The following is a 25,122-nucleotide window of genomic DNA, read 5'->3' as shown; positions in this document are numbered from 1 at the left end:
AACTTCAGCATGACGGGCGCTCTAAACGGGTGGCTGTCATCAGTGTCAAACGGCGATTGTTTATTGTTGTGGTTGGTGTCGAAACGCTGCAGCACCGTTGGCTTTATTCGCAGTTTTGATTGCAAACAATCCAAAACCCATAATTGGTGCTAACGATTGGTTTTACCAGTAGGGTTTGTAGGATAAAAGTGAGCAAAAAAACGTGTTAAAACCTTAAAAGATAAAGTGCTACCTTGCAACCGATTGACGTTTCACGGCAAAACAGCTGCAATCAAGAGAGTAGCGTGAATAGTCCGCGCATGAAAGCATAATTTAGCATATAGAGACAATTGCGAACGTAGGTTTTTGGGTTGGGTGTAGGAGTGAGCAGGCAGTACGTGTATGTGTAGTTACGGTCATGCAGTTGATGTGCAGTGAATCATTACGTAGCGAACGGATGGGCTACGGGTTCGAATCACGAGCGTAACGAAACCGATTCAACCGTACTGTTTCAGGTGCAAGCTGAATCCTCCCCGTGCACCAATTACAGTAGTACCACGCCAGCCGTCCATCCCACGTCCATTGCCACCTTCATGTCCACGATGCGTCTGCGCGGTGCCACAGTTCAATAAAGCACAGAAAGCCCCCTTGTGCCAACGTTCTCATCCGACTCCTTCTGCACAAACTGACCGTGTCTGCGACAGGGTAGCGGGTGAAAATCGTTCCCCGCCCAACGCTACGGCCGGTTGGCCATCGTAAACCGCACGTGCACGAAAGCCGCGTCGTCCACACGTACGTGAACGAGTTTCCCAGAGCACTTGACACAGTGAACTAGAAAGCGTCGAAGGGTGAATCTGCGGGCGGACCTCCAAAAACGGCCAAAGGCCAGCACGAGGCTTCCGCTCGATGTAAATTCCCGTCCGTTACCAGTCAGTCCGACAACATCCGGAAGCAACGCTACGCGCAATAATGGCCGACCATACGCCGTCACCGGAAAGTGAAGAGTTTCCCGGCAGGTTGCTGCATCAGGTAAAGTTCATGTCCGCGGTACCAGCACGATCCCGCGGGTACTATCGATCTGGGTTGTTTTGTGTGTGCGTGTGTGCATGTGTTTCAAAAAATGATGTTACGCCTGCTTTCACGTGGGATGCTTTGCGTAACGCGCAAACTGGCCACTTTCTCCGATGAATTAAACAAAAAAGCTGGCAAACTTTCCACCTCCCTCCCAAAAATAGTTTCGAGTAGGGGCCCACCTTGACCCTGAGCGGTTGATTTTGGTTCGGTTGGTAACATATTTTTAGCTTCCCTTCGCACCGCGTCCGGCACGCGTTTTTCCCTCCCCTTCGAGCGAAACAATCAATTGTGGCAACCAATCAACTGTCATCAATCAAACCGGATGTTCCTGCATTATCGTATTTTTCCCCCTGTTGCCAAAGGATTTTGCAACTCCCCGGTCCAGGGATGCGCACACACAGGAAGTGGGCTAATGTAATCTAATCAACGCTTTCATCAGACCCGCCGGTGTGGTCACCCCGAAACCCCAAGCACATCCAATGCGTGAGGGCAATTAAGAGTGAGGCGAAGGTTGGGGGAAGTTTTGGAAGAGTGTACAACCACCAAACAGCCACCCCATGGTCGCTTTCTCGCTTCAGTTTCGGGGCCACACGCAATTGACCATTCCACATGTTGGGGGACGGTGTCCCACATGATACAAGTCGCTTCGATACAAGCGCAACCGAATCGGAATGGAAATGAATTCGAGATGCAACCGCAAAATCAAACATATTGGTACACCAGAAACATGAATCCGGCTTCCCGTTTAAGAACAAAACTGGCTTCTCGTCTAATTTTGCGTTCTTTCTTTTTTGTTATTGCTAACAGTCCTTTGGCTTCCGTTACCGGTTATTGTCGAGCCGCTCGATCGAATGGGAAGCGAAGTAACGCTGGAGCTTAATCGAAGACAGCTGCCTGTATTTAATCGACCATTCTGTGTGGTCACGCAAGTAACCCGATACGGGTGTTCATCAAACGGCGAGGGCAATCGTTTCATGGCTGTTCAGAATTACTGCTACGATTTATTACCTCTATTAATTGAAAGCGAAAATGATGTATTTCTGCGTTGCGTTTAATGTTTCGTTTGATAAGAGTTATTCAACTCTTAAAATATTCATAAAATCCTCAAAAATTTCTTTGCGTTTTTTTTTTTGAAGAAATCATTAACCTTCAGAAAAGAGATTCAGCGTCATTCAGTTCAGTTCAACGATTTATTCAGATTAACCCAACATTAGTGCTTGGCAACCAGCTGATAGTTTGGTTGATCGCATTTATGACTTTCTTTGCCAGTTTGCCTCCCCAGACATGCAACATATTAACACCGCGTGTATGCAAAGCGAAAGCGGTACGATGAAACATTCGCTTCCGTATGATTTATGTATGCTATGGTGAGACCAAAAGGTGCTGGTTATGGGAGTGGGTGGATGTTCCATCACGATGTAATTTAACATTGCGCGTCTTAATGATTTCGTGTAGAGAAAGCGAAAACAAACTAGCAGTGGACGCGGTTTTATTGGTTATCCAGCCAATTTTTGTTGCTTTCTTTTGTTTTTGGATAGCTAGAAGAAGCTCTTTTTTTAATCAAAATAATGAATATTTTAGCTCCGAACTAATGTTTCTTATTATTTTAGGTTCGGTTTGTTAATGGGAAAATGCATCAACAACTTAAAATGGAATCCGAGTCGTAGAGTTTAGGCTATAAATTAGCAACACTTCTATCGATCAGTATGACCATGCTCGTAACCATGCTGGTAAGCTCGCATTCCAAACGATGTTCCAGCTGACGATGTGGACTTACTGGCTTCCTTTTGCCGTGGTACGGGATTAGGACGTCGGTGGCTTACCAGCGACCGTGCCGTAAATTGATACGAGTGAAAAGTAACCTAATCGCTTTGTCGCTCCTATTCGCGGTTCCGCTTGAAGCATTCCATCTGCCATTGTAGAAGACTTCAGGTAGCGCTAGAATTTGCGTCCATACACATATATATTCGCACGCATACCGTAGCCGTTCTAGATCGGCGAGCTTCGTAGCAGCGGTATCCCATTATCCTACCAACACGGGTGTGTAAGAATGAAGCGCGCTAATTGTATTTGACGGTGGGTTCGGTTCGGAGAAACACACTCCCACACTGTCCACACGCGGAACATCGCGACATGATTCCGGTGCGGTCATTCGCCTCTAATTCGCGACCGTGTCCGCGCGGGTTTAGAACACGCGTGGCGCACAGTAGAACCGCGACACTGTCCGGCGTCGGATGTGCGAAACCGGAATTGAATCAGAATTTTTTTTTTTTTTTTTGGATGGGACTGTTTGAGCGTAAAATACGCGAACTGCGCGTACTGAACAGGCTTAATAATCGCAAACTTCGTATCTTAAAGGCGGCGCTGTGGGACAACGTGGAGCTGCTGGAAGATCTGCTGCAGGAGGAAGTACATCTGATCGACTGTCTCGATTCGTGGGGCCGGGCACCGATCCATGCCGCGGCCATTACCGCCGATTCCCGCTGCCTGCCGATGCTGATCAATGCCGGGGCGAACATAAATGCGACAGCCGGTTGCCGGTGTGATAACAAGGTATAGCGAGGCGTCCTTTGGTGGGCACTGCCACGGTTTTGATGCAAGTTTTGCTTTCCCCTTCCTTCCAGACTGCCCTCCATTTCAGTGCCGAGCACGGTCATGTGAGTAACATCAAGGTGTTGCTAGACGCGGGTGCCTCGTTTATTGCGAAGGATCGCAACGGATTGACGGCACTGGATCTGGCGGAACGGAGCGGACATGAGGCTTGCGTACAGTTGCTAAAAGATGCGGCCGGTGAGTATAGCAGAACACCACGGCACACAGCACGCTTTATCTTTATGCATCTCATTGTGTACGACTTCATCCAGGCTATCTCGCCTAGAGAATCGCAATGTTTATCATTTGATTTGTAAACATACGGAGCCATCCAAGGAACAATAGCTAATTAATTTAATCTAAGAGATAATGGAATCTGTGCGTCTTAGACTCGCCTTACTAGGTCAGTAGTTACACATTACCCGTACGAATGTGCCACTTGTAAACTTTTTTTTTGTTTTGCTTTTGCGACACGACGACACGGAGACGACCATTCGACGCACTCGTAATTCGAGCTCGGTTCACTCGATCAGGACGCATGTGGGTTCGGGATTATCATCGCCCGCCCAGACATTCACCGGCCGAACCGGTTTCATTGCACCCCAAACGAACCGAGTTTTCCAAAAGTTCCCCATCCCTTGGGCATTTGCTGCTCTCTTTGCTCTGGCAGCTCACGGACATGCGCACCGCGCAGGAAGCAATCAAACGTTTGGCTTCCGTCGGTACTGCTTCGGCGCTTGCAAACAGGAAAAACGTGACTTGTTAGTTTTTCCCAAACCTGTTCGTCTCTTTCGTCCTGATCTGTTGTAAAGGAGGCGTGAATTTAAGCGTGCTCTATGTTGAAGTTCGTCCAAGGAAGGAATCCCCCCTAGGGGATCCTCTCAGATATGCATGTTTAACACAGAAACAAAGGAACATTATAAAAAGTGTTGCTCGGTTAACTTACCCACGCAAAAAAGGATATTTCCCCGTTTTATCTGTTTCATGGTGGACACATGGACACGTTATCTGTGTATTGTACCCCTGTTTTTTTTTTTGCTTTGCTTTCTTTCACTCTCGCTCTTCATTGCACCGGAGGTGTAACTTCTTTGCGATGGTGTGGGAACGCGCCGTCGTGTCGGCGTTTGTGGGTAATATTGTTTTGCACACGAGAACACACGGAAAAGAGCAACAAACCGCGAGTCAGCAGTCGCAAAAACCCCTGAAAGCCCTCGCCCGGACCGGATTGCATGTTGCGGATGGCAGTGGCAAACAAAACATATATGTATAGAGAGAAAAAAAACAACAGTACTACACGACCGCTAAACAAAACGTGATACGAAGGTGTGGTGTGTTGCGGTGGTTCATCGTCAGTGTAGTCTGGCTCGTTACCGTCGTTGCAACGACGTATCAGCCACTAGTTGGGCCCGTGTTGGGTGGTGTGTATTTTCCCGGCTGTACCCCATTTGACCGCCGGATCCCGGTGAACGTGGGGAGTTCATTAGAGTGGTTTTGTCCAGACGAACATCTCCCGGAGCGCGTCGTGTCAACAAGGAAGCAAGAGCTGCTGTGATCTCTGGTTGCTCTTCCGATGTTCGGAGTTTTGGAGTGTTTCTCAGTTCTTCGTCCCACTGAGATGGTGTAGTTTCTGTGATAAAAGCTGTGGAAATTATCGTGCAAAAACGTTCGCCGGCGTGTGGTTTCGGCTGTCTTCCAAACCGAAAGTTCCTTAAAAACAACCGCGCATAACTTGACGTATCGGATTACTACAACGTCCGCCAGCAATGTCTTGGAAATTCGGCGAAGTCCCGAAACCCGGTGCCGAGCAGGCGTTTGATGCGTGCGATTACTTTGTCGACGAGGTGATCGAACCATGGAAAATACCAGGTAACCGCAAGCAGTTCAAACAACAACAACAAAAAAAAACCAGCCCGCATTATGTCTCCCAACGTATTGATTGGGAGTTTGCCTGCTACCGTTGCAAAAAGGACGGGCCAGAAAGGATCAAAGGGCATACACGTATATTTTTAGTACACGCTCATACACTCGCAAACCCTCGTCCGCAGGCGGTTGTAAGGCGGGGACATTTTATGGCGAAATGTTGCGTGTGCTCGCGTGAAGTCACCGCCAAGTGTTGGACGAAGGGTATTTACCGACCGCACTGAACAGTAAGGCGCCACCGTTACGGTGAACGGAAGAGAGAGAAAATGTACGCCAGGCCGTTGCTACCCACCATTTTGCACGTGTTGAAGAGATTGGTTGGGCACAAGCGTACTTAATATTACCTTCCTTCCACCACTCGTCTAGCGAAGGAAGTGAATTTAAATGTTTAAATCGATTTGGTTTTTTTTTTTAAATATTGCTTCGGTCTCGCTTTTCCACCGGGAAATCGGTTTAATGTGTGGTAACAAAGACAATATGGTCGCAACCACACACCGCACCTTTGCTAGGTGTGGTTGGGTGTTGAGTGAGTTTGATTCTGATTCATAAATCTGAATGAATCATTGAGCTGGTTGAATGAATCTGAATCTCCGTTTCCACCAACCATCATTTAGCTTAAGTCCTCAAGGAAGTTGATCCGTCACTGCTCTGAGGATTCTGTTGGGAGTTTTGAGAGTCGATTCCTGATTTGAATGACTCCTCAATAAAGATTCATATCAATGACTCTTTAAAATCAAAATATTTAATAGTACTGGGATTACTCAAGGTTCTACTAATTTGAATCATACTTCGAATCTGCTATAAGCATCAATCATCTTTCACAACTTCAAGCGTGACAGCAATTATGTCTTTAGTTATTTCTTGTAACCATTCGTCATTCGCTAACCGCAAAGGGGTACGATACGTATAGTAATGTAATCCAGCGGCTGCGGTTTTTAGATCTGGTGTAGCTTCCGTGAGCGTAGGACAGAGTTGCTGTCAAAAACGATTCTCGTTGCTAAAAACTTACTGCTTTGCAGAGCTGCAATTCTCAGAATGTATCTTATATATCGTTTGTTTGTTTTTAGATACGCGTGAGCAGATCCGGAGCCAAAAGCATCGGGCATTACGCGAGGCTGTCACTGCATCGGACGAAGCAGCCGTTCAGCTGCTGCTGGAAAACATTGGTACCGATAGAGAAATCATCGTGAATATGGCTCCCGGTGGTGCAAACACACTTCTGTTCATGTAAGCGAACCAGTTCTTCAGTTCCTTTGCCAGCTTGTACTGATTTTCATTTATCTTGCGTAGCGCGGCACAAACCGGTTCCGAGCGCATTGTGCATCTGCTGCTGGAAGCTGGCGCTGACGGAAGGGCACATGCGGTCACGAAGTACTCGCCTCTGTACACAGCCGTCCACAATGGCCACACGAAGGTGGCGTCCATGCTGTTGGATCGGTTTCCGGAGCTGGTGCAGCAGGTAACGGTCGAACGGTGGCTCCCGTTTCATGCGGCCTGCATCAATGGGCACTGTGCCGTGGTCGAGCTGCTGATCAAACACCCGTACGTGGACGAACTGCTCGGTGCGTACCGCAGCCCGAACGGTGAGCTCGAGTGGCGGCTTGCGTTCGATCCGAACGCGCAGGACGTTGCCGGTCAGACGGCACTGTACGTGGGCTGTCTGCTCGGTAATCCGCAGCTCGTCGATACGTTGCTGAAATGGCGCGTAAAGTGCGTTAGACACACGTTACCAACGACATCGAGCAGCACCGGTGGACCAGCGACGGTAACGTCACCGCGAGCGGACGATGCGGACCCCGGTAGCAGCAATCCACTCAGCCCAACCAGCCGGAAAATCTCGTTCGGCATCCAATCGATCATGTCGCGGCTTAGTTTAAGCGGTCGGTCCGACCCATCCGAGGACGGTGCGGGTCTAGACGGTGAGACACGCTGTCCGCTCGATCTGGACGTGCTGTGCGGGGCTGCACGGGAAACCGCACTGCTAGCGGCGGTACGGGGCGGATTTCTCGATGTGGTGACGATACTTCTGGAGAACGGTGCCGATCCGAACGTGATTGCACGCGCCGTTGAAGACCAAAACGATCCCAAGTAGGTGTACTGCCATTTGCATTTCGTAGTGCTTTTGTTTTGTTGCGACAAATGCTTATTGTGCTTTCTTCCGTTTTTTTTCCCTTCCGTTAGATCGTCCGATGAAATTTACGGATTTTCCAACGTACCGCTTGCCGAAGCGACGCGCCAAAAATCGTTACCGATGGTGGAGCTGCTGCTGAAGCACGGTGCCCGTGACGACCAGTCGGTTGCGCTCGGTATCGCAGTGCAGAATGCGGACGAACCGATCATCTGTCGGTTGCTCTCGATAAAGGCCCACCCGGACCCGGACTATAAGATTAACAAACGCGCCTTCACCGGACAGGAACCGTCGGCCGCGGAGTACAGTGCCTCACCGCTCGCCTTTGTAAAGATGGGTGGTAACTTTACGTACAGCTCGCTGTTTCCCAGCACCGCCACCATGATCAACTGGCACAGCAATAACTGCCGGCTGGGGTTGATACGGATGGGCTGGCTGAGCGAAGCGGTGCTGCAGTGCAATCGGAAGCTGCGGGCACACCCGAAGAGCAGTCAGCTAGCGCTTGCCGCACTGACCCGCATCGACATATCGCACAACACGCTCACGACGTTGCCGGCCGAAATCTTTACGCTCGGTAGCTTACGCTACCTGAATGCGGCCCAGAACAAGATCGAACGGTTGCCGTTGCCGGAGGAAGACATTGAGCGGTTGACGGGAGGGCATCGGCCCGATGGTAAGCGGCGTGGTTCGGCAAAACCCGCCGAGTACCAGTGTCCGGTGCTGGAGGAGCTCTACCTGCAGGATAATCGGTTAGAGTGCGTACCAGCGGTACTGTTTCGCCTGCCCAACCTCGCGATACTGGACGTGTCGAACAACAAGCTGCAGGAGTTGCCCTTCGAGATGTGGAAGGCACCGAAGCTGAAGGAGCTGAATGTGGCGTTTAACTTTCTGAAGGATCTGCCCTCGCTACCGATCACGGAGTTGGGTACCGGCCAGGGGCTGGATGGTGGACGCGTGGAATTACCTTCACCCGTTACGATCGGTGTGGAAAGCGGTGGATGCGGTAGTAGTGTAGCGTCGGCCGCGCTCTTCCACCTATACACCGGCACAAGCGCGTCGTTCGATGACGGTACGGAAGCGCTGGCACGCAACCGGCACGTCACGAACCTGGAGCTGGTGCGGCACCACATCTGGGCCCGTTCGCTCGAGGTAACCGAGCAGGAGCTCCGCTTGGCGGACTCACGGAACGACAGCGCACTGTCCCAGCTGAGCAGTCTGAACCTGGCGAACAATCTGTTCACCAGCATCCCGCTGGCGTTACCCTGTCTGGCAGTGAACCTGACGCGGCTCAACATGTCGTACAACAGCTTGCGCTCGATGGGGCACGTTACGAGCTATCCGGCGTCGCTCAAGCAGCTAGATTTGGGCCACAACGAGATCAGCTGTTGGCCCAGCTTACCACGGATAGCCGCATCCGATCCGCATCTGATGTGTTACAATCCGCAGGAGGGGAAAAAACATCTCCCCGATGGCAGCGGAACGGGTGGGACGGCCGGAGGGAGTGGTGTTGGTGGTGGTGGTGGCGGTAGTGCGGGTAAATCTGGCAGCAGAGGTGGCAACGGTGGTACGGGCAGTAATGGTGGTCCGGGCGGTGACACAACACCCTCATCCAGTACATCCGCCTCGACCACATCGTACGGCGGTACGGAAATGACGACCGTGGTGAAATCATCCACCAGCTCCAACAGCATCACCTCGCTGCGTACGGCCGTGCTGAAGAGTGTCTGCTGTCACCGGCGCCATCTGCGGCTGGAGTCGCTGCGTACACTCGTGCTCGCGGACAATTCCCTCACGCGCATCCAACTCTCCACGGACGATGTGACCACGCTGGGCGAATCGGACGACGCCGAATGGAGCCTGATCGGGATGGCGAAATCGCGACTCATCTTTCCGAACCTCTCGATGCTGGACATCAGCAACAACTGTCTGAAGGAGATCCCACCCTCGATCCACGAGCTGACCAATCTGAGCGTGCTGAACCTGAGCGGCAACATGGACATCACCGAGCTGCCGCCCCACATGGGTCTGCTGTCGCGGCTGTGGAACCTGAACACGCGGGGCTGCTCCCTGCAGGACCCGCTGCGGTCGATGATCGAGAGCAAGAAGTACAAGACGATGGATATCGTCGGCTACCTGAAGTCGGTGTACGAGGACGCGCGGCCCTACGCACGGATGAAGCTGATGGTGGTCGGTGTGCAGGGCATCGGCAAGACGAGCCTGCTGGAGCAGCTACGCAGCGAGGGTTCGTCGCGGGGGAAGAAACCGGTCGACCACTGGGCCAAGCGGATGGGGCATCGGAACATCAACCAGAAAACGTCACGCGGCATCAACATGTCGACCGTCGGTGTCGACATTGGTGACTGGGTGTGCGAAAAAAAGGTGCGTGGCCAATCGCACCACGGTCCGGTGGTGTTCCGCACGTGGGATTTTGGGGGCCAGCGCGAGTACTACGCCACGCACCAGTACTTCCTGTCCAAGCGCAGCCTGTACCTGGTGCTGTGGCGCATCATCGATGGTCGGCGCGGTTTGGCCGAAGTGCTGCAGTGGCTCGGCAACATCCAGGCACGGGCCCCGAACTCACCCGTCATCATCGTCGGCACGCACTACGATGCGGTCGGCGAAACGCTGCCGGCGAAGAAAGCGGAAGAGCTGCAGCAGATCATCCGCGACCGGTTCATAGCGGTGTCGGATGCGGAAAAGATTGGGCTGCCGCGTGTGCTCGATTCGATCGAGGTGAGCTGCCGTACCGGTCACAACATAAAGCTGCTCGCCGGGTTAATCTACGATACCGCGTTCTCGCTTCGGCCGCCGGGTTGCAAGGAACCGCTGCTGTACCAGCGCGTACCGGCCAGCTATCTGGCGCTGGAGGATGTGGTGGCCAACATAGCGGCCAGCCTGCGCCAGCACGGTGCCGACCCGGTGCTGGATGCGGACCGGTACCGGCAGACGGTCACGCACGAGATGCAGCTGCGCGGCCTCAAAGGGTTCCGCGACTGGTCGGAGCTGAACCAGGCGACCATGTTCCTGCACGACAACGGTGTGCTGCTGCACTACGACGATGCGACGCTGCGCGATCTGTACTTTCTCGATCCGCAGTGGCTTTGCGACATGCTGGCGCATGTTGTGACGGTGCGCGAAATTAACCCGTTCGCCCGGACCGGCGTGATGAAGATGGACGATTTGCAGCACGTGTTCAAAAGTTCCTGCCTGGGTAGCAACAATAATCGAGGGTAATGAATGTTTGTTATCCCACCAACCTTCGCCACTAGATGTTTAGTGTATTCATGTAATGTCTCACCTCTTTACAGCTACATAGTGAGCCTGTTGAATAAGTTTGAGGTTGCTCTATCATGGGACGCACGCACACTACTCATCCCGTCCCTGCTGCCAACCGAAGAGGATAGCAGTTCGGATCGCATGGTCACGGTGAAGGTATGTGTAGCGCTTCATCCAGTCCAGTGTTCAACGCTACTTGCTCACACAAACACATCTTCCATTTTGTAGATTGCAACACGTTCCAAAGGTTGGGTTAACAGAGCGCGTCGCAATCCGCTCGGTAGCAGTGGCTTTTCGTTGCCATCGTACGATCACCCGCTGCAGACGGTTGGTGGTTCGGCTAGCCTCGACCACTCACCGGTACCGACACCAACGCCAACCGACGCCAACACCGGTACCGTGTGCGACGTACAGATGGTACCGCATCCCGACCGTTCGATCGCCCGACTGCTGCTCATGTCCTACTTTCCGTCCGGCTTCTGGTCGCGGCTCATTACCCGTGTGCTTGCCGACGATCAGGTGGTGGAAGCAGTTCGCGGTCTTTACCCACTGCCGAAGGAACTGCTGGAGCACGGTGCCGGGCTGGAAGATGCACCCGGTCTCTCGGCACACTGGGCCGTATGGCAGACGGGGCTGTCCCTGCATTTCGGTTCGTCGACGGTGGTGTTTAAGATGCGCGAAATTTCCATCACCTGCCCCACGTCACCGTACCGCAATCCGATGAACCGGTTCAAGCTGAAACAGGACGGTATCTGGTGTGATATCGATCTGACCGCCAGCTCCATACTGGAGATTTACTTCCCGTGCAATGCGCTGCGCGTGCAGGTGCCGGGACCGGTGGAACATGCGGTGGAAGATGGCCGGAAACCGATCGCCGTCGAGATCGAACCGAACATTCAATGTCTCACGCAGCTGCTTGCCCTCACGGTGGACCATATCGATTTGCTGCTGGAGGACTGGTACCCGACGCTCGGTACCCGGTTCGTCCACACGTCCGAGGGCCGGTTTCTGGTGACGCGTCTCGTACCCTGTCCACGGTGTTTGCGCGAGTGCGAGGAACGGCATGCGCCGAACCTGCCGTCGCAGGTGAAACCATGCTCGGCGTTAAATCAACGTGCCTCGTTCGCGGCCAACGGTGTCCATCGGCATCGGTTAAGCATCGGTGGTGAACGGCGCACGGACGGTGGTTCTGGCGGTGGCGGAACGGGTGCAGGTGTTGAAGCGAGCGGGGGATTAAATGAACTGCCCGGGATACTGCATGACACGATGGCTGGCGCAGCTGGCCGCAAGTCGCAGGATTCGCTCGGCTGGTCCGACTGCGATTCGGGCGTCGGCCAGGAAACAGCCGACAGCTCCAGCGAAACATCCATAGAGGGTTACACGCTCGCCATGGCCGGTGACGGTTCGCCGAGCTATTCCTGGATGGTGGAAGAATGCATCCTGGCGGCGTACGATCGAAAATCTGTCTCGTGTCCAACACACGGCGAGATCGAACTGGGTCGGATCACTCCTGATGTGGTAAGTATGGTGGAACTTGAGTTCCTCGTCCTTCACCAGGTTGGTGGTACGGTTGTTGGAATAATAATAATAATTGTTTGATTTCCTTCTTTGCAGAACTTTATGGACCTTCCCGATCACTACCTAATCCGTTCGAGTGATATTAACCGTGGACCGTTGCTTGGTCGCGGTGCGTTTGGTTTCGTCTTTAAAGCAACGTGTAAATCGACCCGTCACACCAGCCCGTCCGCCACTGCCTCCGGCGCATTGGCCGGTCGTCTATCGTCCCTGTTGGGCAGCGGTTCGGCCGCTACCACCGGCGGGCCAACGATAAACGTAGCGATGAAGATGCTGCAACCGGTTGCGCCCGGACCACGGGCACGGCAGAGTGCCATCATTGCGTACAAGGCCGCACTCGGCAAATGGGAACGGGATCCGCTGCAGCACGCCTGCAAAGCGTATTGTACCGCCCGGCAAGAGTTGGCCGTACTGCTCACCCTGCGCCATCCGCACATCGTGCCGCTGATCGGTGTCTGCACGCAACCGTTAGCACTCGTGCTGGATTTGGCACCGAAGGGTGCGCTCGATGCGGTACTGCGGCACTTCCGACGCAGCGGTGCCCGCATCGGGCCCTACTGCTTCCAGGCGCTCGTACTGCAGGCTGCCAAAGCGATGGAGTATCTGCACCGTCGGCGGGTTATTTACCGCGATCTGAAGGCTGAGAATATACTGGTTTGGGAGTTTCCGGAACCGCATGCGTAAGTTGGACAGTGATTCGTGGGGGTTTTCAAGTTTTATCAAGTAACAATTTTATATTTTGGTTTTCAGACACGATCACCCATCGAACGCCGTACACATCAAGGTGGCAGATTATGGCATCAGCCGCATCACGCTACCGTCCGGCTCGAAGGGTTTCGGCGGCACGGAAGGGTTTATGGCGCCGGAAATTATGCGCCACAACGGGGAGGAGGAGTACACGGAGAAGGTGGATTGCTTTTCGTTCGGCATGTTCCTGTACGAGCTGATCTCGCTGCGCCAACCGTTCGAGGGGCATGAAGCGGTGAAGGAGTGCATCCTGGAGGGTGGCCGCCCGGTGTTAACGCACCGCGAAACGCACTTCCCTTCGTACTGCCTCGACCTGATGGTGCTGTGCTGGGATCAGCAACCGAAGCTCCGCCCATCGGCCAGCCAGATCGTGTCGATCGCGACGGCACCGGAGTTTACCCACCTGCTCGATGTGATATCGCTGTCGCACGGTGGTAGCGTGATGGATGGTATCGCTTGCATGATCACCAGTGCGGACGGTGAGGAGACGGGTATGGTGTCGGGGTACGAGCTATGGCTGCCGTGCTCGAACTCGCGCATCGACATCGTCGGTGGTTCGGCCAAGGGCTGGCAACAGTACCACCGCATCCTTTGCCCACAGGTGAAAGGATGTGCCGGTGGTGCGACCAGCGGTACGGGCGGGCAGGGTGTTTCCGGTACCGGTGCGGGTATCGGTACGCCCGGTTGTACCGGTTCCTCCACCACGATCGGTTCCGGGTCGTCCGGTTCGCAACCGACCACGCCTCATCTGCTGAAAACGATCAAGCTAACGACGGCGTGCGCGGTCGAGTCGGCCGTCTGGATCGGTGATGCCGAAGGTAACATATATGCGTTTAACGCGGCCGACTGTGTGCATCTGTTCTCGTACGCGCTCGAACCGTCCGCACCGTCCCCGGTCGTCGCCCTCGTCTACCTGAAGAAATTCCACCGCGTGGCGGCCGGGCTGGAGAACGGCCGACTGTTTCTGCTGGACTCCACGCTCATCCCGAGCACGTACGTGTCCGCGGAAGGTAGCTTCGTGCTGTCCGAGCTCGGTTCCGGCGAACGGCTCTGCTCCGTGACCGCACTGTGGCTGGCGGAGGATGAGTGTGAGCTGTGGTGTGGCGAACGGGACGATGCCATCAGTGTCTTCTCGCTGCGTAACTCGCACGTGTCGGGCCAGCATCATCTAACGCACTTTCCGGCACCGCTGCCAGTGCGTGGACTGAGCGTTGCGCTGCTGTACGCATCCGGCGACGACTATGTCTACTCGTATCTCTCCCCAAGCTACATCCTGTACCAGTGGCGCTCGTCGACGAAGCGGGTGGAGAACAAGCTCGACTGCTCCAAGCTGGTACCGTGCTCGGAAAGTCTCAAAAGCATCGCGATCGACGAGCGGCTCAGTCCGGGCAAATGTCAGATCAGTGCGCTTGCCGTGCTCGGCAACGAGCTGTACGTCGGTACGACCTGGGGCTGCATCATTGTGGTGGAACGGGGCAACCTACGGCCCACGACCGTGTTTCGACCGTACGAGGAGGACGTACGGTGCATCATACCGGTCGTACCGGTCGCGCCCGGGTACGATGCAATCGGCACCTATACCACGCCGCTAATCGTAACGATCGGCCGTGGCTATCGATCCCTGATCGAGCGCTACACGGACGTGACGGTTTCGGCAACCGGAACGGCAAGCGCCGGGCGCCAAATTGCCACCACCCCAACCACCCAGGACAAGCGGCTGAAGGAGGCACTCCTGCGCGATCGGTCCAACCACATGCACGCGTTGATCTGGTCCGCGGAACATTGGGCACCGATCTAAAGCCCGGATGTTCCGGAGATTTTATCTGTCTGTGATTTGATTTACCTTGATTTTAATGACTGCACAGGCGAAGGCGCAAGGCGTTTAAGGCAATGAGGTAACGACAAAGATGGCTCTTGTGTTATTTGGATCCATGTTTACCTTTATTGCAATGTTTCCACCATTCCGTAACGCCATTAAACGACGCCGAGCAATAAAGAAAGGAGCAAGTGTAATCGGGCGTAAACGGCATGATATTAGATATTAGCGAATAACTAGAATATTAAATTAAAGAACTGGATGCGAAGTGTTTAGGTTAAATCAAATATATTTTAACACGTTGACAGTGGCTGAGAGTGATAAAAAAAAAATGCGCATCACAAGTGGTGTCCTTACTTAGAAAAAACTGTAGGATGACTGGCTATTAAGTACTTTGCCGACTCTTTTCAACTTGCTTCTGTCGCACTCTGAATAGCAGTCCGCGTCGACCGCGTTGCCAGATCTAGTGGTGTTTTTTCGTCACGATTCTCAACGAAGGTAGAGGCACCGCCCCGAACCAATCGCAACGCGCAACAACGTTGGTCTTCCTCGCAGGCCAAATGGAGCGGCGTGTTGCCGACGCTGTTCTGGATGTTTGGGTTGGCACCGTGCTCTAGCAGCAGTGTGATAAGCTCCTCTATGCCGCGGATGGACGCACGGTGCAGGGGCGTTTCGTTCAGCCGGTCTGGCACGTTCACGTTCGCACCGAGCTGCACCAGATGTTTGGCAATCGGTAGAAATCCTTTCGAGCAGGCGTACTGGAGTGCGGTATGGCCCTGCTTGCTGCGATGGTCGAGGGTGGCACCGCGCACTGTCAACAACGTCACCACCGGGAGATGCCCACCGAGGGTGGCCAGCATCAGTGGCGTGTACTGGGAATCATCCTCCGCATCGAGCTGATCTGGATGCCGATCCAGAATGCACTGCACGAGCGTCTCCCGTCCACCGAGCGCTGCCCAATGGATCAACAACCGGTCGCTCTGCAAATATTCAATCAATCAATAAACTATGTCCGAAAGCAAACGCTTTCTTGGATGTCTCGTACCTCGTCCTTATCAGTGAGCTGGCTTGGATTTTGTCTCAGCGTATCTTCTACCTCGTCGTCCAATTTGCGTACCAGCTCGTAGAAATACATACTTTGGCTACTCATCGTACAATGTTTTGGTTCCGTTGGCCGCACAATGACTGTCAACAATCATCGCAGTCGCTATTGCCCAGCGCTGTCATTGGCTTGCGGGAAACGTAGCGCGCCTCTAGCACGCACTGCAAGCGATGAGCAGAATAGGATTTAAAAAATATGTTTAATAACGGTGAATATATGTGATTAGTTTTCAATCATTCACTAATTTGTGCACGCAATTCCATATCCAGTTTTTCCAGTTTATCCAGCATCAGTAAAGTGTTTCTCGCCATCTCGATCTATTGGAAACCCCTGTAAAATCAATCAATCTTTCTACATCCGCCATGTATTTCGTCAATTGGTTTCCGCCTGGTGGCCCCTCTCGATGAAGTGTTTCGTGATCGTAGGAGTTTGTGGAGCTTATTGTACGCCGAGCAGGAAGCCCGCTGATCAGGTGATCGTGCCTTGAATGATCGTACGTTACTTGTCTCAGCTACCCATTGTGGTTTCCTCAATAGCCTCACTAGCATTCCAGGAAATCTGTACTACTGCATGGTTCGGATATCCGCAGATGGGTGTGACAGGCTTAAATAGACTCTTTCAGTCCGCTCCAGGACGAGAATCGTCCTCACGACTACTTACTTTAGGTCTACCATAACTCCTCGCTCCATGCGAATAATCTAAAAAGGCTTTATGGACCAGAAATCCGGCTGGATGAGGCTCCTCCTCAGCTGGACGAGCTTTTGGACATAGTTCAAATCTCTGAAAACTTTTAGAGCACTAGGGCTATAAAAGATTTATTTATTCTAAGCTTCGAACGTGTGGACAAGTGTTTTGAGGGAAAACCTTTCGTCGTTCGTCAATAAAAAAAATCTGATATCATTCCGTTAAATAGAATCACATAAAGATGGATAGGAGTTGTTAATGTTAAGTACACCTCTGTGTTGCAATTTCTCGTGAAAAAGTCCCAAACTCCTGCTAATACATCGTATAACATGAAATATATTACATAGAAAACCCGAATGCATAAAGATACCTACAGACATCGAGTGGATTGGAACTCCTGAATGGAAATTCTTCTTTCGGTTCGTCCATAGCAGCTTGCGTACTGGAATGTTTATGCGCTCTTCGTCGTAGCACACTGGGTGGGCTTTCCCGGCAACGGATGTAAACAATCTTCCCCCCGTACGCTCCACCCGGATTTTTGTAGACTGGTCGCTAAACGAAGCTATGTACTGGCTTTTGATACACCATTCAGTCCTGGATGCTCGTGGGTGCAGTGCTCGGTGTTAGTTCAAATCCGTCGATTGGCGCAGGCTGTTCTACTGCTCGAGTCCCGTGATTAATCAATGGTCATCTGTATCGTCTGAAACAACGTGCTAAGTGCTCAGAGTGTCAGTGTCAGCTACGGTGTGTGGGATTGAATCAAGCTGCTGCGGTATCTTCGTGTTTTAACCCTTTGCAGGCAATACACAACCAAACTTAAACAGATAAACCATGGCTATAGAAATGCGGGTGATCATCAATCAACTGGTTGCCTGTTAGACTGGTGCCCTGCTACTTTGGATGACCGATTCATAGTGCGTTGGACGCTGTGGACGTATTGGACGTGAACAATCATTCTTCCAGCAGACTTTCTAGGTGGCCGAAGAACTGATTCCAAGACATGCTATCTCCTGCAAACCTGGATGAAATCAAGGAACGCATTAGCAAAAATGAAGAGAGTAAGTAAGATGGTCCAATGGTGGTGAAGTTGGTTTGGAGATATGTCAGGTTCTTTGTTTGTATAGCCTCGGACAGGAAAATAGAACGTAAACCCTATTTCCACTTCTCACGCTATAGACAGGATAAGAATTCCTTAAATGTCAATAAGCTGTACATCATGATGTGCAAATTATCTCCTTTGAGCTCCAAGACAATGCCCAAGGGTTGCCCAATGAGTTTCCGGTTTCGCAGTAACCTCATGGTAATGTGCTCTAAGGTAGGCAGGCCCCCCGAAATATTTGTTTGTAGGTTAGATATACACATATATAAGTGTGTTCCGCATCAAACTATTACCTTTTGTCATTGATCTAACAAACATCTAGGGGGCATCTCGGTTAACCTAGGTACAACGGCACGCCAGGTAATAAGCCCACGAGCTTGCGAAAAAGGAGGTCAGCCTGGGTTGGGTAAATGGTGGAAACGAGTTGAACAAACATTCCCATACAATTGCCAAACCCCCGTAGTAGTGCCAAGTCGCGTGCGTGTTGTGACTGCGGGAATTCTTTTACATTATGTGAAATGGTCGCTTCCTCCGGGAAGAGTCCTGGGACACTGGAAAGTGGATATATAATTTAATGCTTTGGATCGTCGTTGTTTTTGCGAGCTGTGGCTCTGAAAAAACTGCTCGATGTTTGAACATGTCTTACATTAACAACTATTATTTCTAAAGGAAGATATAGGCATCTCCTGATGGAAGATGTAGCCAATTTACTAAATGTAGTTAAGATACAGAAAGTATTGCTTTAATGTTGGGGCTAATAATAAGGTTACGAGGTCAACTTGACGATTGAGCAACATAGTATGGTGGAGCTAATGTCTAAGGAAAGGGAAAAGGTTGGGAATGCTCAATTGTTGCCCGTGTTATCCCGTGTCATACGCGCCAATAGGCAGGGAGACCAACTCCATGAAGAAGAACTATGACGAGGCAGGTAGGCTTTGTTAAAAAAAGCGTATATAAACCCCTCAGTGTGCGGGTGGTAGGAAAAGAATTTGTTGCCAAAAATAGCAGCAGATTGACGAGGTAGGGTGATCACGCTTTTGCGCGATTTCCAAAATTAGAAGGCGAACTAGGGCAACGATGTCATCGAACTGGGTTACTATCAGCGCGATTGCTATAGGTCAATGACAAACGGTGCCGCATATCGCAATGATGACACAAAACAATCACGATTTACTTGAATGTAATTGCAAAGAAACGCTTGAGAACTCATCTAGAATGCCACATTTGAACAGAATTTCTAGAAATGATCAAGAATTAATAATGTACTTTTAACAATAGATTTTTGCAGAGGTTACAATGATCTTATGATGAATAATAGGTCTGGATTGTATAAGTCATGCATGAGAAGAATTTATAAATGAGATAGTTTAATCTGGTAACATAATACAGCAGTATCTCTTATAGACAGAACCTACTCTCCTACTACTTCAAGGATTTATAGGCAGGAAATTCCAGAAATTGCAGACTACGATCAGAAGTTGTAGGGTGAAATGGTAGGTAGGTAGGCAGAGGATGGCGAACTTTGGCTGTAGCTTGTAGCAAACTTTGCTGAGATGTTCTCGATAAATACACATTACCGCAAACTTTGAAGGCCACAGTCCAATAGGTGAACCTACTGACCTTAAGTACGATTGGTGCGAAAAATACGTTTCGCCGCATTTGTTACAGAAATCAATGTCCTGCAAGCTATCAACAATGTGCTGAAGGAGCGTCACGAGATCGAGTCCAACTACAAGAATCTAGCGCATAAGTTCAAGGAGATGCAGGAGGAAGAAGCGTTCCGCCGTGCGAAGGTATGTAGTGTACGTGTATAAACGTTCCAACATGCACTGGTAGAGGGCGATAGTAATGTCAACGGTTCGGTACCATTCTATCTGTTCCCAGTTTGATGAAGCGCGCAAGAAGCAGCTGGCGGAACTGCAGGCAAAGGGTGAGGCACTCTGCCGGGAGAAGGCAAAACTGCAGCATCAGATCGAGCACGTCACCTGGCATCTGGAGGGATGCCGTAGACGTCGGCCATGTTTGGCCCGTCTACCGGAGAACTGCCCATTGAAAGGTGACGCACCGAGCTGCTTGCCCCATTCGCCGGAAAAGCTTAAAATCATGGTAACGCACCGGAATGATAGTGGTTTAGCGTGTACTTACTGCCACACCGGCACCATTTTGCCGATTCTTTCCAGGCAAACATGAAAAGCACGGCCGACCATCTCGTACGAGGAATTATGGATCTCCGAAAGAAGATCCATATCGTGCAGGATAAGCTCGAGCATGAAGTGGCGGTAAGTGCAACCGAGTGGTGCGTGGTGATCTATCCATGTCTTACTGGATGCTCTTGTTCCACAACCTTTGCAGCGCAAGAAGGAGATGGAAAAGAAGCTGGCGGAACTGCGGAAGGAGATCTGTCGCCATAACAAGTGCATGCAGCAGCAGCAACAACAGCAGCAGCACCAGCAGCAGCACCAGCAGCAACATCACCATCATCAGCAGCACGGCCATCATCATCACCATCATCATCATCACACGGTGCCAGCCGTTGGTGGTGGAGGCGGTAACGGTGGACACGGCACGACGTCACTGCCGCCGATAGCGAAAAATTGCATCGCCACCAAATAGCAGCGGGTGAATTCCGAAAGCGTGAAGCCCGATCGCCACCAGTGTCCACACGGGAAGTACATCAAACTGCCGAGAGCAACTTCCAACACGACATCGTGAGACGCTTGTGAGATGCTGGTGAAATCGCCGAACATTGCGGGGTAAAGGCGAACGGTGGGCATAATCCAGGCATCATACATCTAACTCATTTTTGCTGCCTGCGCTTTTTTGGAATTCAATATCAACAAGTCGTTTAACAATTTTCTATATGTAGCGTTCGTGCAAATGCAACATTTAACGATAGGCAATCGCAATGGAAGTGTGTTGTAGTTGCCCCGCCACTGCCACTGTCTTATTGTTTGTTGTTCTATAGAATGGCTTTAGCTGCTAAAAGGATACATTCATCCTTAATTCACTAATCCTCCATACTAGATTCGGTCGTCGTTGCCGTTGTCGACGTTAACAAGACATCAAGTTTAATGTGTTAATCGGTACAGTTACCAATAGAAAGATTATATAGCCATAATTATGATAGTCGTTATTGTTTCGTGCTCAAAGTCATACAGTTAAAGCACCGATATATTAACCTAACGATGCATTTAATGCAACTCACTGCAGATCGAATAAGACGCTTAGCTGGTTAGTCTCATCGCTATCGCACGGAGAAGGAGCCAGAATTAGTGAGGAAGTCTTTATTAGCGCTTAGCCTGTCTTATACCTTTGTGCAAGGATTATCCTTCCGGTTACGAGATGGAAGTAATTGTAGCATAGAGAGCAGGCACGACACGATTAGGCCGTTTGGGTCAAAGAGAAAAGGTATCCTGTAGAGTTTGGTAGAGCGTAAAACCTCTACCACGCATTCCAAGATCGGACCCGGAATCCTCTATATCTACGTTATTGATGACACATTGCGTTAGTACCTCACGATTTGGCTATTTACTTCTTCGTTCTCTCTATTTATAGTACCATTCTTGTTTATTCATGTTATGCGAATTCGTTTTTATTCCGAATAAAAGGAAAGGATGTTCACTGGACGACAACAATCATTTCCATTCGTTTAGTAAATATTTTATAAGCTATCGTTATGGTAGGGCTGTAGAGGGTCCTGCTAACAGGACCTATGGTAAGGGTTCGGTCTATTTTCATCTCATCAACTCCATAACTCTATTTCGATTAGGGTCTACCACACCTCCTTTGACCATGTGGACGACCTAAAAGGACTTTGCGGGCTGGGTCGTCCGGTGTCATTCTCACGACGTAGCCAGCCCACCGAAGTCTGAAGACTTTAATACGTTGTAAGACAAAGAGTTGTAGCTTTAGAGTAGACAAACTCCCTCAGACTGTAGGAAGACTATGACTTTGCTCAAAATGGTCTAAACATACGACACTAGATTCAAACCAAATTGTTGCCATGGTAACCCATAGTGAGCTAAATTCATCGAGTGAGATGAGATGCACTGTCTACGTTGAAGACCGACCACTTCAAATGAGTCAAATTTTTACTAAAATTCAAGAATAATATCACAATATCTTTTCTGGTGTAATTTTTAAGATATTTCAGTTTTAAAAGATATTTATCTTCTCTGAAACATCTACCAATTGCGTTGTAGATTTCCATAGTGAGAAGCGAAACAGGACTGCTCATAGCGGGCTGCCACATGCACTGCATAAACCTTGACACTATAAAACACAGTCCGCAGCCTAATGTCAGCTGTCAGTTGCATACGTTCGCATTGTTTGTGTCAAAACGCCAAACCGGAAAGAGATAGAGATAGCGCTCCATCAAAACAAATGCAGCAACAAGAGGTAAACTCATCGCAGTAGGCAAAGCGGATAGCTTGTTTCGCGACGAGCCACTCTCGTGTTGTGTTGTTGCGGTTATAATTGAACAAATACATTGCAAGTGCGCTAGCAATCGAAACTACGAGCAGTAGTTGACGATTCGCGGCATTCGGTGAATCCCAACCTTACTACGATGCGCGGCTAGGCGTAACGCGCTAATTGGTATTGTTGGTTTAGCTAAAACTGCATGAGTCAGCTCAATACACACACAGCTGATGGCACAGTGCATGCGGAATTAATCATCGTTTGGTTTTTTTCTTCGCCTTTCCTCCAACGATTGCCTTCGTTTGCGCTTTCCCGACGCAGGAGCGTCGTGAGTAAGAACAACCCGTGTGGGTGTTCATCCCCTTTAATCCCACTATTTCTTCCCCGGTTGAATAGTGCAAAGCAAGAGCACCATGTCGAAGCTGTACCTACTTCCAATATCAGTGTTTTTGCTGTTTAATTTCACCTTCATCGGCACGTAAGTATTGGCGTTCTGGCTACGGATGGCCTCGTGGTTGCGTACGAATGCTTATGCGCTTTCTTATTTGTTTTTAGATACATCGCTGCAGTGCTACAGGGTCATGTCGTACCGACCGTGCCGTACATCAGTGATGCAGCAACCTATTCACCCGAAAGCTGCGTCTTTGGGCAGTTCATCAACATTGGATGTGTACTGCGTAAGTAAATTGAAGCAACGAATGTTGGTGTGATACAAAATGTACTTCGCAATTGTTTCGAATGTCCCCTGCAAATGTTTTGTTGTTTAGCGTGTTTTAATGGGTATTTTGTTTTCCAACAGTCGGAATCACGATTTACGTGCGCTATCGACAGATACAGGAACTCTCGTACCGGCACAGTGACGTCAGGCAGGCTTTAGGTCGATGCAGCACTGTCGGGTTCTGGATTGGCATCGGTTCCTGTCTTGGTATCAGCATCGTCGGCAACTTCCAGGAGACAAACGTACGGATCGTTCATTATGTGGGCGCGTTCCTTAGCTTCGGGCTCGGCACGGTATACTTCTGGATACAATCGTACATTTCCTACTACATCCAGCCGTACATGGGCACGATGCAGAAAGCGAACCTCCGGATGGCTTTGTCAGTCGTGTGTACCGTGTTCTTCATGATCGTCGCCGTGACGGGCGTCATCTCGCATATCCTGTTCCGTGGTACGGATCCGCGCAAATGGTATCCATCGGACGGTGGCTGGGAGTATCATGTGGCCAGCTCGATCTCGGAATGGATAGTGGCGACCGCTTTCTGCTTCTACGTGCTCACGTTTACCGACGAGTTTCGTACAATGCAGTTCGACCATCCACCGGTAAGTGCGGGGTATAAGCTAAGCCTCCACCTTGCCGACTATTCTAACACTTTGTTTTTCTATGCTTCTATGTTTGTTATTGGTGTTCGTTTTTAGCTGATACTGCTTGAAATTGATTCATCTCGATCGTACGAACCGGTGATCAGTGATACACCGGTGGCCGTTATCTCGTGATTTGAATCGCGGCAAGACGGTGAGCAGGATGGCAACGTTCAGTCCACTATGCGAGCATCAACACACAGTCTTCGTCGAACCGCACCCGATCGTGATGATAATGATGCTGATAACAGTAACGATGGCTACCAACATCGCCAGGTACGATCCTTCAGTGATACTGATCTCAAACTACTTTGCCGGCGCTGTTCGGAGTCGGTATCGTTCAGCGGCAGAAAACGTTCACCAGTGGTTCATAATCGGGAAAGCTTTCTGCTTCGCCAGAGTACGATGACGGCGACAACAACCGGCATCATCGTGCGTCATGAAAGGGCTGCCGGGCGCAGCGCCCCAAACCCGCCCGGCAGTGGGAAATATGGTTCGCTTACGCTGTCGCTGATGCTAGTTGCACTGATGGAAGCATTGCACTCCCTAACCCTTTACTTTAGTGACAGTTTGCGTCAGAGCTACATTTGATTGTGTTTTAATTTTTGAAGCACATTTGTGTTAATCTTTCATCCACCCCATTGTGTAAAGAATTAAATGTTTTTTTTTTGTTTGATATTGTTCGATATTAGAAATCAGTAGGTTATAAAATTGAGTTTGTTGTTTATTTGCAGAAATATTACTTTTTTTATTTGGTCATTATTGGACACATCCCTGTATTAAGATATCCGCTCATACGAAGCTCTAAGTTAGTCAGATAGAGGTGATTGGAGTTAATGATAATTACGAACTGTGGTATAGTAAGTAGTAGTTGATGGACTTATGCATCTATTATGAATTAAACGGTAACCCCGGCATGAAGCAAAATCCCTTTATCCCTACACTATCTACACGCCGAATAATGCATGACGGAAATCCCCACGCCAGATGCGTTGGATGAGGAGATAAGAAGAGATTACTCATCTGTTATCAGCAGTAAAGATGACGTGTCTGCTTTTTAATCGCGTCGATGATGGATGAGATCACGCATCTCGCTTCAGTTTTGAACAAGAACCAAGAATTCGTTTCTAATACGTTACGTAATGTAAAGAAAGTAATGTTTTAAGCTACCAAAACCAAACAATTGTGTACGCTTTAAAAAAAAATTGTGGAAGAAGTGTAAGAATGATTCTGAAAAATAAAATCCTTTACCATGTAGCAATCTTGTGAACAGCAGTGTATCATAAAAAAATGCATCCGTTTGCATAGCCAACGTAATAGATAACACTGTCTCAAGAAAGACCCATTCACAA

The 25,122-nt window shown here is 50.3% G+C and overlaps 4 protein-coding genes across 4 annotated transcripts; 3 read left to right on the top strand and 1 right to left on the bottom strand.

The window, feature by feature from the left end:
- The first annotated feature begins 948 nt into the window (after nt 1-948).
- On the top strand, nt 949-15,546 carry LOC128306507 (leucine-rich repeat serine/threonine-protein kinase 1). Its single transcript, XM_053044039.1, has 10 exons — nt 949-1,008; nt 3,412-3,606; nt 3,678-3,843; nt 6,633-6,792; nt 6,856-7,653; nt 7,747-10,923; nt 11,002-11,125; nt 11,198-12,487; nt 12,584-13,224; nt 13,295-15,546. Exons 1-10 carry the CDS (start codon nt 949-951, stop codon nt 15,087-15,089), a joined length of 8,406 nt encoding a protein of 2,801 aa, XP_052899999.1. The 3' UTR covers nt 15,090-15,546.
- On the bottom strand, nt 15,385-16,276 carry LOC128306508 (26S proteasome non-ATPase regulatory subunit 10-like). The gene is made up of 2 exons (XM_053044040.1): nt 16,153-16,276; nt 15,385-16,087 (listed from the first exon to the last, which is right to left on the bottom strand). The coding sequence occupies exons 1-2, from the start codon at nt 16,255-16,257 to the stop codon at nt 15,515-15,517; spliced, it is 678 nt and encodes a 225-aa protein (XP_052900000.1). The 5' UTR covers nt 16,258-16,276; the 3' UTR covers nt 15,385-15,514.
- Nucleotides 16,277-17,893: 1,617 nt separating this feature from the next.
- LOC128307313 (ERC protein 2-like) lies at nt 17,894-20,605 on the top strand. Its single transcript, XM_053045082.1, has 5 exons — nt 17,894-17,951; nt 19,661-19,794; nt 19,877-20,098; nt 20,173-20,271; nt 20,345-20,605. Exons 1-5 carry the CDS (start codon nt 17,894-17,896, stop codon nt 20,603-20,605), a joined length of 774 nt encoding a protein of 257 aa, XP_052901042.1.
- A 1,853-nt stretch (nt 20,606-22,458) lies between these two features.
- Nucleotides 22,459-23,967, top strand: LOC128306862 (DNA damage-regulated autophagy modulator protein 1). Its single transcript, XM_053044492.1, has 5 exons — nt 22,459-22,588; nt 22,733-22,889; nt 22,967-23,088; nt 23,211-23,731; nt 23,828-23,967. Exons 2-5 carry the CDS (start codon nt 22,825-22,827, stop codon nt 23,903-23,905), a joined length of 786 nt encoding a protein of 261 aa, XP_052900452.1. The 5' UTR covers nt 22,459-22,588; nt 22,733-22,824; the 3' UTR covers nt 23,906-23,967.
- Nucleotides 23,968-25,122: the final 1,155 nt, after the last annotated feature.

Source organism: Anopheles moucheti, chromosome X (assembly GCF_943734755.1).
Source record: "Anopheles moucheti chromosome X, idAnoMoucSN_F20_07, whole genome shotgun sequence".
Classification (NCBI taxonomy): domain Eukaryota; kingdom Metazoa; phylum Arthropoda; class Insecta; order Diptera; family Culicidae; genus Anopheles; species Anopheles moucheti.
Note: the sequence above shows the minus strand (reverse complement) of the source record. Positions and strands in the feature narration are given on the sequence as shown.